General features: G+C 44.5%; 1 protein-coding gene across 1 annotated transcript in view; it reads right to left on the minus strand.

Annotated features, from left to right (window-relative positions):
* The window catches only part of LOC144756383 (zinc finger protein Gfi-1b-like), a 154,224-nt gene that overhangs the window by 109,882 nt on the left and 28,837 nt on the right, over window positions 1-15,505 (minus strand). The window contains exon 2 of the mRNA XM_078646163.1: window positions 2,223-2,359. Within this exon, the coding sequence (XP_078502289.1) occupies window positions 2,223-2,334 (112 nt within the window). The 5' untranslated portion in view covers window positions 2,335-2,359. The remainder of the gene's footprint in view (window positions 1-2,222; window positions 2,360-15,505) is intronic.

Genomic DNA, 15,505 nt, shown 5'->3' on the forward strand with positions numbered 1-15,505 from the left:
TTGATTTTACTATCTATTAGGTCAGCAAATCTTACAAACAAGTCCTCATCATGGCTGACATTAATCTCAGCACTTCCCCCTTCAGCTTCCTTTGGGTTTGCCTTTGGGATGTTTACCCTCTTCCTCCTAGCCCCAGATCTTAGTCCCCCCCGTCTCGGTGGGTTTTTATTTTTCACAGAGGCTAATCGTGAAGTTTGTTCAGTGGTGGAAATATCTTCATCTGTGAGGTCAGCACGATTATCTTGTTCCATATCACTGTCAGAATTATTTCCATGCTCCACGATGAAGACCTCGGGACCAGACAACATATTGTAATTTAGGGGGCCGGGTTCCTGTGTAATAGGACAATTTGAAGAGGCATCAAAAAAAGTCTGAAGGGACGCTACGTCCTCAAGTGAGGGGGATGAAGATGGTGACAAACGGTGTAAGTCAGGTGACAGACTCAAACCCAGCGATTCTCTCCTCTGTAAATTGATTTTTTTCACTGTTTGCACCAAATAATTTTCCATTGTGTTAGCAAGTGGTGCAGGTGGTGCTGGACCCTTTTTAGGCATACTGATGGTAGATGACAGGGAACCAGTACCCCTCAAACCACAACAAATTATGTATTACAACAGTACAGTCTTACTTGAACAGTAGAATGCCTCGCGAACCTTGCGCAGGGTTTCTGGCCCTGCCCTGCCTCCTCGTGCCGATGAGGGCCGTAGAGGGCCCGCCCTTTGCCCGGGCTTCGCCCCGGGCGTCCCGCTCGCGTCCCGCGACGCGGGGGTGCTCCTCCTTTTGAGCGTCTCTGTTGGCGCTCACAGGGCGCTACCGCGTCACTCAGACGCGCCGCCGCGGTGCCTGCCGGGATTTGGAGTCTCCCGGAGCGGCGGCGCGGAGTCCGGTGTCCCTTGACTCTTGGCGGTGGCGGCGTTACAGGCGATGACTTCTGCCGTCTTCTGCGGGCGTCTGAGAGGTAAGTGTGACTCTCGGCGGTGTCGGCAGTTTTTTTAAAATGTCTCCCCCTGCTCTGCCGCGGTGCTCCTCCTTTTGAGCGTCTCTGTTGGCGCTCACAGGGCGCTACCGCGTCACTCAGATGCGCCGCCGCGGTGCCTGCCGGGATTTGGAGTCTCCCGGAGCGGCGGCGCGGAGTCCGGTGTCCCTTGACTCTTGGCGGTGGCGGCGTTACAGGCGATGACTTCTGCCGTCTTCTGTTGGCGTCTGAGAGGTAAGTGTGACTCTCGGCGGTGTCGGCAGTTTTTTTAAAATGTCTCCCCCGCTCTGCCGGGGTGCTCCTCCTTTTGAGCGTCTCTGTTGGCGCTCACAGGGCGCTACCGCGTCACTCAGACGCGCCGCCGCAGTGCCTGCCGGGATTTGGAGTCTCCCGGAGCGGCGGCGCGGAGTCCGGTGTCCCTTGACTCTTGGCGGTGGCGGCGTTACAGGCGATGACTTCTGCCGTCTTCTGTGGGCGTCTGAGAGGTAAGTGTGACTCTCGGCGGTGTCGGCAGTTTTTTTAAAATGTCTCCCCCGCTCTGCCGGGGTGCTCCTCCTTTTGAGCGTCTCTGTTGGCGCTCACAGGGCGCTACCGCGTCACTCAGACGCGCCGCCGCGGTGCCTGCCGGGATTTGGAGTCTCCCGGAGCGGCGGCGCGGAGTCCGGTGTCCCTTGACTCTTGGCGGTGGCGGCGTTACAGGCGATGACTTCTGCCGTCTTCTGTGGGCGTCTGAGAGGTAAGTGTGACTCTCGGCGGTGTCGGCAGTTTTTTTAAAATGTCTCTTTTAAAATGATTAAGTGATTTGCCCAGAATCACAGAATGTTGAGCGTCCCTGCCGAGACTCGACCCGGTTCCCCAGCTTCGATGTCGACCGCTCTACCGATAAGGCTACATTCTCTCCCCAAAAAACTGATTTCTGGAGCCTTTCAATATCAGGTCTAGAGTGCAGACCTGAGTCCCAGGAAGCTCCATCTACACTGGGGGTTCTCTGTTTACTTGTGATGAGATGGTGGGCACCTTTTTGACTCAACAGGACCAATGGATTCTGGAATCTAGGATGGGGGGCTTCAAGCCAAAGGGTCAACCTCTGGTCATTTGTGGTCAGAGTTGGGAGCAAGGACATTCCCTGGCACCTCTTGGGCTCCTCAGCTTGGTGCTGATGGATTGCGATCAGAGGAATGTATGTCATTACATCGCATACTAATTTCCCCCGATCAGAGGGATCCATATAAGGAGATCCACTCACCTGTGCTGAGACTCATCACTGGATTCCATCGGGGCAGGAAGTCGGTGTCCACGTAGCGGTGCTGATGGTACGAGTGGGTCTTCTTGCTTTTCACGAGAAAAGACCGAGGCATTTTCTACCCAATGGCCGGGGTGATCCTTGAGGAACAGAACACACAACCTTTCAGTAAAAACCCTTTTACAACAACTCCAGTTCTATTGACTCCAAAGAAATGGTTTTATGTGGAAGTAATGGTGTAATACATCACAACAAAGTCTCTTGATCTGAGCCCCACCCTGAGGTGAAAATAAAGAAACCATAAAAACAGAAACACACCATTGTAGAATACAGAATGAAGAAAAGAGAAAATGACAAACATTTTAGGTATCTTGAAAAAAGCCTTGAGATAGTGTATGTCTTTGATGTTTTTAAAAATAACAAAGTGACATTTAATAAAAAACAACTGAGGGTTGAATTGAGTGTTGGTCCAGGGCTGTAAACATGCTTCTTCTTGGGGTTAGAGGTCGGCTAATGGTTAGTGCAAGGGGTGGCATTTGGGTCAGTGTAAGACTTAGAGCACAGGTTAGTGTTTGAGCAAACATTATGGTTAGTGCTAGATTTATAACTAGGTTTACGGTTCGGGTTCGCATTGAAGCCATACTTTCGTCATATAAATTAAAAATTAGTATCAATCTAAGTAAAATTGAAACTTTATCATTAAGCATTCTCCATTTCTATGGTCCTACTCAGTGATTCCAAGGGGCATATCAACAAGGGCCTTCTCTCCGCTTTTTTGGCTTTAAAAGCCAAGAAAGCGGAGATAAAACCTTCGCCCTATTTACAAGTGGGTGCTAACATGCATTAGCGCATGTTCGCACCCCTTTTCCCGACGCCTCCCTTTGCATCTCTAATGAGATGCAAAGTGGGCGTCACTGGGCAGTACTGCTTGTAAGTTATCGCTGATGTGCACATCGGGATATTTACAAGGAGGCCCATGCATTTTAGCAGACGTTAGTTTTTGGCAAAAACCGCAGGTTTCGACAAAATCTAACGTCTGCTAAAATGCTGACTTACCTATACTTTACATTGGGGGTGGATTATGCTGATACGACCACAGGGTCATATCACCAAGGTTTTCGCCGTTTTCCATGGAACATCGCTGGAAAACCAGCGATGGTCCATGGAAAACACCGCTATCGCTGGAATAATTATCGTCCTTGCGCTATGCGATGTTAATACAGCGCTAGCATGGCGATAATTTCCAGCGTTAGCCGGCGATTAAAAAATCTAACGCTAAGCGCAGCCAGTGATAATTATCACTGCCGCTTGATAATATGCCCCCAAGCTACTGGACCATGGTGACCCGAGATCTATCCGACATCCTTGGGTAGGAAGTTCCCCCTTGTTGTTATTACTTGGTGTGTTGGAGGGCTCTGGAGGCACAAGACTGAACGATCATTCCTGGGTTCGGCCCTCCTAGTTGCCAAGCACGATATCGCTGCTCGATAGATGTCGCCCACCCTGGCAGCGGGCATCAGGGTGGACATCAGGTGAGCGCAGCAGGACCTGGTGGTCTATGAGGCAAGAGGCTGTCCCCACAAATATGGCGGATGTGTCGGAAATGGTTGTGTCAATCTGTTTGAACTTGTAATTGGAGTTGTAAGTGGGATGGTGCTTTCTCCAATTATGGTGCAAGGCTTGAGAGTCACTGATTTGAGCAATTGTCTGTTCTTCTTCTGCACTGCGATAAATGTGTGTGTGAACTGTTCACTTTTACCACTTGCTGTGGGCTAAAAACCAATAAAAATGTGTTTAAAAAATAAAAAAGAATTCTCCATTTTGAATGTGCTATGTTTTTTTATTATAGATTCTACATCTTCACACCTGGCCTCATACATAAAGGGCGGGTTTCAAAGCGGCCACTGTGCCTCACATGCCAGCCAGGCCTGGGTGTTGTTCGCGGAGTTTTGCTACGCGGAACTCTGCGAAGTTACAAAAAAACTCTGCGAAGTTCCGCAAGGGGCGTAGTGCAGTGCGGACTGAAGTTTTTGCTGATATTCCTGCTGCTTGGGTAGAAATTCTACTCGAGCCGCAGGTCGCGCTCGCAAACTTACTGTTCGCGAGTGGGGAAAAAACTCAGGTGCACATCGCAAAGCGGAGCTTTCTGCACTCCGTGAGCTCGACGGAGTGCAGAAAACTCTGCAAACTCTGCGAACGGAGCGAAGTTCACCGCCCAGGCATAGTTGCCAGCTACTATGCAAAGCCGCCTTCTGTTTTGCACTGTCGACAGATGTACACATTGGTTGCAGCACTAAACCAGAATTCGCAAGTATGGTGGGCAGTCCCAGGACTGCTGGAGAATGTGCAAAGTAAGAGACATTGGGAAGTTCTGGAAGGGAACAAAACCAGTGGTCAGAGAGTGGGTTAGAAATGTTGGGAGCGGAGGACATGAAGGGTCGCTTGGAAGCGAGGGAAGGTGACCCTGCCTCAGCGAGGGTGGAGCAGACCTGGCAGGGAAGAGAGTGGTTTCAGGGTCATATTCTCACCCCATGTCAGCCCCGGGATCTCTAGAGCCCATTTCGTTATTGTTGGTGATCCGTAGGGTGCTGTCACCCTGCCGCGACGCCAAGGTGCTAGCTCACCAGGAAGTCATCAAACAGGTGGGAAGTTGGGTTGACTAGCTGAGTGTCCTCTGATTGGTGAGGCCTGGTCCTTCACAGACTGAGTTGACTACAGACAGGTCGTCAATGGAAAAAGGTTATGTCTTAGTTTAAACAAATTGCTGAGTGAAACAAATTGAAAGTGCTTAGGAGCAGTCCTTCTATCAGAATTAAGCACTAAGGTAAACTTTTCAACTGATGGCTTTCAACAGAAAGTCCTAGCCTATGACAAGCCTTTGCTTCCCAAGTCCTCTTCTTGGTGGCACCTGGTTGGGCTGGCCTGGGCTGGCTTGGGCTGGGCAGGCTGGGCTGGGCAGACTGGGCTGGCCTGGCTGGCCTGGGCTGGGCGGGTTTGGGCTGGCTGGGCTGGCCTGGGTTGGGCTGGCCTGGGCTGGGTTGGCTGGGTCGGGCTGGGCTGGCCTGGGCTGGGTCGTGCTGGCTTGGCCTGGGCAGGCTGGGCTGGCCTTGACTGGGCTGGGCTGGCCTGGCCTGGGTTGGGCTGGCCTGGGAGGGGTTGGGCTGGGCTGGCTGGGTCGGACTGGGCTGGGCTGGGCTGGCTTGGCCTGGGCAGGCTGCGCTGGCCCTGACTGGGTTAGGCTGGCCTGGCTTGGGCTGGGCTGGCTGAGTGGGCTGGCCTGGGCTGGGCTGGGTTGGGCTGTGCTGGCCTGGGCTGGACTGGGCAGGCTGGGCTGGCCCTGGATGGGCTGGGCTGGCTTGGGCTGGGCTGGCTGGATGGGCTGACCTGGGCTGGGCTGGGTTGGGCTGGCCTGGCCCGGCCTGGGTTGGGCTGGGCTGGCTTGGGCTGGCTAGCCTGGCTTGGCCTGGGCTGGGTTGGGTTGGGCTTGCCTGGGCTGGGTTGGGCTGGGCTGGCTGGGCTGGCCTGGCCCGGCCTGGGTTGGGCTGGGCTGGCTTGGGCTGGCTAGCCTGGCTTGGGCTGGGCTGGGTTGGGCTCGCCTGGCCCGGCCTGGGTTGGGCTGGGCTGGCTTGGGCTGGCTAGCCTGGCTTGGGCTGGGCTGGGTTGGGCTGGGTTGGGCTGGGCTTGCCTGGGCTGGGTTGGGCTGGGCTGGCTGGGCTGGCTTGGGCTGGGCTGGCTGGGCTGGCTGGGCTGGCTTGGGCTGGGCTGCGTTTATAGAGGCCTCCGGTGATGACCAGAATGAGCTTTTACCTTGCATCCTTTTCACAGTGTAGGAGGCATAGATTAAAAGTGTTCATCAAAGCATTGACATGGAAGAGGCTTCTATGGGATCTGCTTCAGTGCTGTGCTTTAACCCAGGGAGGCTGCAGGGTGCCCCCAGATGATCTTGAAATCCATCACACCAGCAGAGATTTGAAGACTTTCTTGACTTCATTATGACCTGTTCCAGGTATCTGACTTAGGTAAAATCCCTGGCCAGTGCCCACCACAAGCTACCAGTCTGTCATACCCATAACCCTTGGTGACGTAATGATGTCCTGGTGGCCCATGATGCTGGCCAGGTACCCTTCTGTGCATAACATGAGATGTAGGTCTAGGTATTGTTTTGCTGCATTTTTGTAAGGGATGCAAGCATCTCTTAAACCTTTCCTTTCTAAGGGATGTATTTTGGAGGATAGAGACCTTTTGTCCTGTGGAGAGGCTCTTTCCTCCAACCTGACTAAGTACTTGAATCCAAAGTTAGGTTTCTAACCATTTTCAACCCTATCGGATCAGCTTCTGGTGAGTGAGCTCTGACAACAAAACACAATTCTCTCTTTCCTTCCTTATCACATGCAACCATGCAACCATGCCACGTTCTTCTCAATGCTATACTTTCGAACCTCTGCCATATATAGTCCAATTAAATTTACGCATATCAAACCCAGCTAGCCCCACTCAGTCAACTACAACCCCCGTAGCATACACCAAAACAACTCCAGGCGGGCCTATTGTGATCTAGCTACATTCACAAATAATATAAACAGCCTGGCTCTGCCAAGTCCATTCTGACCCAATTCACCTCTAACAGAAGTAGCTTCAGTTTAACAAATCCATTCTAACCCCATTCGCTTGTTCCAGAACTAGCCCAACCCAACCCAGTCAATTTTAACCCCATTTGTGTCTACTAGAGATAGCCTGACCTAACTCAGTCCATTCTAACCCCATTCGTCTCTGCCAGAACTAGCCTGACTAAACACAGTCAATTTTAACCCCATTCGACTCTACCAGAACTAGCCTACCCCCACCCAGTCAATTCTAACCCCATTTGTGTCTACCAGAGCTAGCCTGACCCAAGCGAGCCATTCTAACCCCATTCACCTCTACCAGAACTAGCCTGCCCCAACCCAGTCAATTTGAATTCCATTCACCTCTACCAAAACTAAACTGACCCTATCCAGTCCATTATAACCCCATTCGCCTCTACCAGAGCTAGCCTAACCCAACCCAGTCTATTCTAACCCCATTCACCTCTACCAGACCTAACGTGTCCCAACCCAGTCAATGTTAATCCTATTCACCTCTACCAGAACTAGCCTGACCCAACCTAGTCCATTCTAATCTCATTTACCTCTACCAGAACTAGCCAACCCTGCCCAGTGCATCCAAATCCAATTCACCTTTACCAGAACTAGCCTAAGTCTACCAAGCCCTTTCTAACCCCATTCACATCTACCAGAACTAACCTGACCCAACCCAGTCACACGTAATCCCATTTGCCTCTACCAGAACTAGCCAGCCCTGCAAAGTGCAACCAAATCCCAGTTATCTCTATCAGAACTTCTCTGAGTCCACCAAGCCCATTCTGACCCCATTCACCTCGACCAGAACTAGCCTGACCCAGCTCTGGTCCATTTTAACTCTATTCACCTCTACCAGAACTAGCCTGACCCCACCCAGTCCATTCTGACCCCAATCGCGTCTATCAGAACTAGCCTGACCCAACCCAGTCATTTCTAACCATATTCACCGCTACCAAAGTAACCTGTCCAAGATCAGTTCATTCTTAACCCATTTACCTCTACCAGAAGTAGCCAGCCCTGCCCAGTGCATTTAAACCACATTCGCTTCTTTCAGAATTAGCTTGAGTCTACCAACTCTATTCTAACTCTATTCTCCTCTCCCAATAGTAGTCTTACTCTACCAAGTCCATTCTAGTTCTATCTACCTCTACCAGACCTAACCTGACCCAATCTAGTCCATTGTAAACCAATTCACTCCTACCAGAAGCCAATGACAAAAATATCATGGAAAAAAATATGGTGAGACAAGAATATTGTGTCAAAAATATTGTTATTTCAGAAATATTGTTGGACAAAATATAGATGGTAAGAATAAATTGTTTTTAAAAATATACTATAGTTTTTATAAATATTGTTGTTCATAATATAATTGTATATACTATGGTTGTAAAAATGTCTTGTGTAAGTAAATTGAATAGATATTAGTTATTTTATCATTTTATGGTATTAGTATAATAAAAGTATTTCCATTTAATTTTTATAGTATACGTGGTCATTCTATTGTGAACTTTAAATTTTCTAAATTTAATCAGATGTTTTCAATTTAGTAGTTGGTTGTTGGGTTTGTAGGGGATTGCATTAGGAGGTTATTTAAAAGGCATTTTTTTAATGTAAATTATTTTTATGTAAATCAATGTAGTAATTGATAAATATTTGCAAAATTATCCATGTGTGTATTTATTTATTCGTAAAATGATGTGCATTATTTTGTATCTAATAATAATGTTACTTTTGATTGTTTTATTTAAAAATAATTCAATAATATTAATGTTTCATTTATATAATGTTTTATTCAGTTCTTAATTTTAATTGTTCAGTTATTTGAGATATTCTAGAGTAAAGTGTATTTTCATTCAAGTTTTGTATTTCATTCTTAATATAAAATGTGTATTTTTAGAATTTAATTCAATCAAATTTATTTTAAGTGAATATATTTTTATTTTAAATATGTTTACATGTTTTTATTTTGTTTTATATTTAAATGTGTTTTTGAAAAAGCTTAGTAAATTTGTCACCTACTAAGTCCACCACTTAGATTGCTGTCGGAATAGTAAATCGAACCTCTCCAAAGTCTAACAATTTCCCTGTTTTAGTTTAGGGTAGAGTGGGGATAGTAAATGTGACCCCCTCCAAAGCCGAACACGTTCCTTACTATTGCTGAGTTTGGAGCGGAAATAGTCAATCTAACCCTTCCAAAATCCAACTCTTGCTGAGATTGGAGAGGGAATAGTATATCTAACCCCTCTAAAGTCCATAATGTACGCTACTGTTGTTGACATTTACCTTTTTGGATGGTATTGTGGTCCACAATATTATATATATATATATATATATATATATATATATATATATATATAAATTCATATTCAAGTTATTGGAAATATTACATTTTACAACAATAATATAATAGGAAACAAAATCTAGAAAGTATTTACAGAAATTTATGAAAAAGGAATATATAATATATATATATATATATATATAAATGTTAACAAATTCTTCAAATTGTATTAAAAATACAATGAATACAAAATCAACATTTAAATATAAATAAAACATTACAAATGATCTCTTCCTTTTTATAAATAATCATATATGTATTTAAAAAACAAAAAAATATAAGTTTACAATCATAACTATAAAATAGTAGGTGATTGGAGGGGTTACATTTACTATCCCTACACTAATCACAGAAACCACATGGGAAGTGTACGTGTTTGGAAGAGTTAGATTAAGCATTCTCACTTCAATCTCAGCATATATATATATACACACACACACACATTTACCTTTATGGATGGTATTCTGGTTGACAATAAAAAAAAATGGTAGAATGAAAACTCTATATTTTGGTTGCTGACATTGTTAACCCGATAAATGGTAATGCATCCCTACTAGAACTAGCCTGACCTTACCCAGGCAATTCTAACCTCATAAACCTCTACCAGAACTAGCTTGACCCTACCTAGTTCTTGTTAACGTAATTTGCCTCTACCACAATTAGCCTGACCCTATCTAGTTCTGCCTAATGTCATTTGCCTCTACTAGTACTAGCCTGACTCTACCTATTCCATTCTAATCCCATTCACTGTATCGGAACCAGCAGAACACAATCCAGTACATTCTAGCCCCATTAACATCTACCAGAACTAGTAGAGCCTGGCCAAATGGAGTTAAACCACATTCAAAACGACCAGAGGTAGCCAGCTCTACCCCGTGCTATCAATCCACATTCACTTCTACCAGATCCACCCTGACCCTACCTAGCCATTCCACCCATTTCATTATAACCTCATTAACATCCATCTTTGCCAGCCTGACCCAACCTCGTCCCTTCTAACCCCATTACCATTTACCAGAAATAGCCTGACCCAACCTAGTCCATTCTAACCCCATTCTTATCTACCAGAAGTAGCTTGACCCAACCTAGTCCATTCTAACCCCGTTCTCATCTACCAGAAGTAGCCTGACTATACCTAGTTCACCCTAACCCCCTCCCAGAAGAAGTATGACTCAACCTAGTCCTATTCTCATTGGCCTCTACCCTTTACCAGAACAAGCCTGATCCTACTCAGTCCATTGTAAAGCCATTTGTCTCTACCAGAACTAGCCTGATCCTAGCCAGTCAATTATAATCCAATTGGTCTCTACCAGAACTAACCCAACCCTAGCTAGTCCCTTCTAACCACATTAACCTCTGTCAGAACTAGCCAGACCCTACCTAGGCCTTTCTAACTTCATTCACCTCTGCTTAAACTAGCCTGACCCTACCCAGTCCATTCTAACCCCATTCACTTCTACCAGAACTAGCCTGACCCCCACATAGTCATTTCTAACACCATTAACCTCTGTGAGAACCAGCCTGACTCTACCTAGTCCTTTCTAACCCCTTCCAGGAGTTCAGTTCTCCTGACCTTCAGACACCTGGAACATAATCTCCCCTTCCCAGTAACTCACTGACAACCTGGCAGACTACTTCCACAACAAGACATCTACCATCTACGGAAACTTTGAACCCCAACCCACCGAACTCTACAGCCTCCTCACTCCAACTAATGCCACCCACAATCACCCACTCACCACATGGGAACAGTTCACCACACAGAGCACCACAGTCATCATGAACTACATCCACTCCACAGCACTGCTGGACGCCTGCACTACCACTTCTTCAATGTTAGGTCCCTGATTGATGGAAACATGCAGAGGTCAAACTCCTCCCCTCCTCAAAAAACCCTCCGCTGACCCCAGAAAACTCAAGAACTACCGCCTATCTCTTTACTCCCCTTCCCCGCCAAAGACCTCAAGAAGGTCATCGACCTCTTACTCACCAAACACCTAGAGAGCAACAGTCTTAAGGACACCTCCAAATCCAGTTTCCATACCACTGATCGCTGCCACTGATGACCTCACAACCTTCCTCGACTGGGGAGAAACAGTGGCTGTGATTCTCCTAGACCTCTCAGCAGCATTTGATACCGTATCCAACCACACCCTTATCAAAATACTTCATCAAATCGGGATCCAGTGAGACACCTTCAAATGAATCGCCTCCTGCCTCACAGGAAAAAAACTGAGAATCCACCCATCACTCTTTTATTCGGAACCCAAGAGCATCATCTGTGGTGTCCTTCAAGGCTCATCCCTCATCCCCACCCTGTTCAACACTTACGTGACACCCCTGGTCAACATCGTCAGAACATATGCCCTCAACCTCACCTCCTACACAGGTGACACTCTGCTAATCCTCTTGTGTTCAGAAGTCTCCTCCACAACTAGGACTAACTTCCACAAGTGCGTGCCCTGCCTCTGTGATCAAACAAATCCCAGAAACTGTTGGGGCAGCTCTCACTCCCTTGTTCAACTCCCTTCTTAAGTTTGGTCATTTTCCCAAAAAATGGATGACAGCATCCATTCTGCCTCTGCTCAAAAAACAAAACCTCGACCCCAAGGACCCAAACAACCATAGACCTATTTCCCGCCTTCCACTACTGGTAAAAATGAACGAGAAAGCCTTGAATGTGCAACTCAGGTGATTCTTGCAGACCCATAATATACTGGATCCAACCCAATATGGATTCAGAGCTGAACACAGCACAGAGTTGGCATTGGTCAAGTTCACTGAGGAGGTTGGAAAGGCCTTGGACCAAGGAGGCGCCGCGATCTTGATCATGTTAGATCTCTCTGCGGCTTTAGATACTGTCCATCATAGGGTTGTGATGGACCGTTTAGCAGAAAATGGGGTTCAAGCGACGGCTTGGAACCTCCCTAAATCCTTTCTCACTGACAGATTGCAAACAGTGGACCTGGACAAGGGTAAACAGACATAATATCGACTACAAAATATCGAATGGACATAATATCGAGTCCAAAATATAGGCTGGACAAAATATCGAATGGACAGAATATAGACATCAAAAATATCGTTTTGAAGGTAAGTAATGTAATATCGAATGTTAAAAATATAGAAAGTTAAAATATCGAAGTATATAATATAGGTTATTAAAATTATCGAATTTGAAATAATATTGAATTTTTTATAGTGTTTGTTATGTTATTATATGTGTGAAAAGTGTGTATTTATGTTATAATTAATTTTAATTAATTCATTTAGTTTTTTTTATTTTTGCGTAATTTAATTCTGTAGCAGGTTGTGGGTTTATAGGGGAATAGGGTGGGAAGTAATTTAATTATAATTAATTAAATATGTAAATGTATATATTGGTAATCATTTTTAATTAATTGTTAATTAATTTATATTTGGTAATTAATTAAATTTTAATTGGCAATTAATGTTAATTAATTGATTAATTGCTAATTATGTTAATTTTACTAATTTATTTTCTGTAGCGGGATGTGGGTTTATAGGGGAATTGGGTGGGAAGTAATTTATTTATAATTAATTAAATACGTAAAAATATTTATTGGTTTTTTTAGAATTAATTGGTAATTAGTTTTTTATGGGTAATTAATTAAATTTTAATTGCCAATTAATTTTATTTAATTGATTAATTGCTAATTATGTTAATTTTACTACCCAGAGGTAGTGCGTAGTATCATTCTAAGCAGGCTTGACTACTGCAACGCGCTACTTCTGGGCGCGCCTGCTGCCTTAGTGGGTAAACTGCAGCGAGTGCAGAACATGGCGGCTAAGATGGCTCTTTCCAGACGACGTCTTGACTCCTCCTCATTGGCGCTCATGGACCTCCATTGGCTGCCTATTTCCCGGCGCATTGATTTTAAAGCACTATGTCTTGTCTTCAGGGCCCTTCATGGCCAGGGACCCACCTCCTTGCAGAGGATGTTCTCCTGGTATGTCCCCACTAGATCTCTTCGCTCCTCCTCTGCATGCCTGGTGGTAATTCCTAAAATCCTCAGGATGCGGATGGGCGGGCGCTCTTTTAGGTTCACTGCAGCCAAGTTATGGAATGCTTTACCTTTGCCCTTGAGAAGTAATGAGGACCTTTCCTCTTTCAAAAAAGGTTTGAAAACATACCTTTTTGCAAGGTTGGTGTAAAGTTATAAGGCAGCATAAAGTTACGTATGGCTGACCAAGTCAAGCACCAGGATACCCTATGGGTGACAGTTTTAGCGCTATATAAATATGCCATACATACATACATACATACATTTATTTTCTGTAGCGGGTTGTGAGTTTATAGGGGAATAGGGTGGGAAGTAATTTATTCATAATTAATTGAATACTTCAAGTTATTTAATTGTATTTAATATTGAATTAATTGTTAATTAATTTTTAATTGTTAATTAATTAATTGTTAATTTGTAATTAATTTGAATAGGTAACTAATAGTAACAATTAATTGTAATTTGTAATTTTAATTGATTAGTTATTATATTATATTAAATTTGTAATTACTTTTAATTAATTTGTGATAGATATTTATTTATATTTTTTTACATAATATAAGAAGTCTTTACTTTCCCTACTGTTGCACTCTCTGGAGTGGGAATAGTACTTTTTACCCCTACCCTATCCAACGCTTTCCCTACTGTTGCACTCACTGGAGTGGGAATAGTAATTTTTACCCCTACGCTATCCAACGCTTTCCCTACTGTTGCACTCACTGGAGTAGGAATAGTAATTTTTACCCCTACGCTATCCAACGCTTTCCCTACTGTTGCACTCACTGGAGTAGGAATAGTAATTTTTACCCCTACCCTATCCAACGCTTTCCCTACTGTTGCACTCACTGGAGTGGGAATAGTAATTTTTACCCCTACGCTATCCAACGCTTTCCCTACTGTTGCACTCACTGGAGTGGGAATAGTAATTTTTACCCCTACGCTATCCAACGCTTTCCCTACTGTTGCACTCACTGGAGTAGGAATAGTAATTTTTACCCCTACGCTATCCAACGCTTTCCCTACTGTTGCACTCACTGGAGTGGGAATAGTAATTTTTACCCCTACGCTATCCAACGTTTTCCCTACTGTTGCACTCTTTGGAGTGGGAATAGTAATTTTTACCTCTACGCTATCCAACACTTTCCCTACTGTTGCACTCTTTGGAGTGGGAATAGTGATTTTTACCCCTACGCTATCCAACGCTTTCCCTACTGTTGCACTTAGTGGAGTGGGAATAGTAATTGTTACCCCTATGCTAGCCAACGCTTTCCCTACTGTTGCACTCTCTGGAGTGGGAATAGTAATTTTTACACTTCCTCTATCCTACGGTAATATTATTGGATATGATTTAATTATATTATGTTACTATATATATATATGTTTTAACAAATATGATTGTAAAAACATTTTTTATAACTTTCATTAATTATTTTATTATTATAAGGTAATTTAAGTATTGTTAAGTATATTTTAGTAATTAATTTTTAATATTAATTTAATTTAACATTGTTTTTAATAAAGTCGATATTTTTATAAACTATATTTTTGTAAACGATAATTTTGACTCGATATTTTTGTACTTACCTGTTTGTAGATACAAAGTCGATATTCTGTCTGTCGATATTTTTTCGCCGATATTTTTGATAGTCGATATTATGTCCCTCGATATTATGTCAGTGATCCCTGGACAAGGTCAGGTCCAAACCCTTCTCCCTTCCTTGTGGCGTGCCTCAGGGTTCCTCCCTGCGCTCTACTCCTTTTAATGTACACGTGTCCCCGCTGGGAGCCCTGATAAGGTCTTTCAGGTTCCAACTGACATCATATGCGGATGACACGCAAATTGTATTGTCCCTTCAGCGTGGCCATGAATCTGAATCCGGAATAAAATGTCACGACTGCATGAAAGCCATCTCAGTATGGATGGCGTCCACCTGCTTGCGACTTAATTCTGGAAAGACTGAGGTTATTATTTTTGGTAATAACATGAATATCTGGACACCGGACTGGTGGCCGAAAGAACTGGGAACACTTCCAGAACCAGCTGAGAAGGTGAAGAACTTGGGGGTGATTATGGACAATAAGCACACTTTTGGAGATCAGATTACTGGGGTTGTCTCTTCTTGCTTCATTCTTCTCAGAATTCTAAGGAAATAAAGTTCCTTCTTTCTGGCGACAGCCTGAGGACAGTAGTTACAGCACTCATTATGTCCCGCTAAGACTAATGTATTAGTCTCTACTTGAATATACATAAGAGACATATGAACAAACTTCAAGTAGTTCTAAACGCAGCGGACAGGCTGC

Source organism: Lissotriton helveticus, chromosome 5_1, assembly GCF_964261635.1.
Source record: "Lissotriton helveticus chromosome 5_1, aLisHel1.1, whole genome shotgun sequence".
Classification (NCBI taxonomy): Eukaryota; Metazoa; Chordata; class Amphibia; order Caudata; family Salamandridae; genus Lissotriton; species Lissotriton helveticus.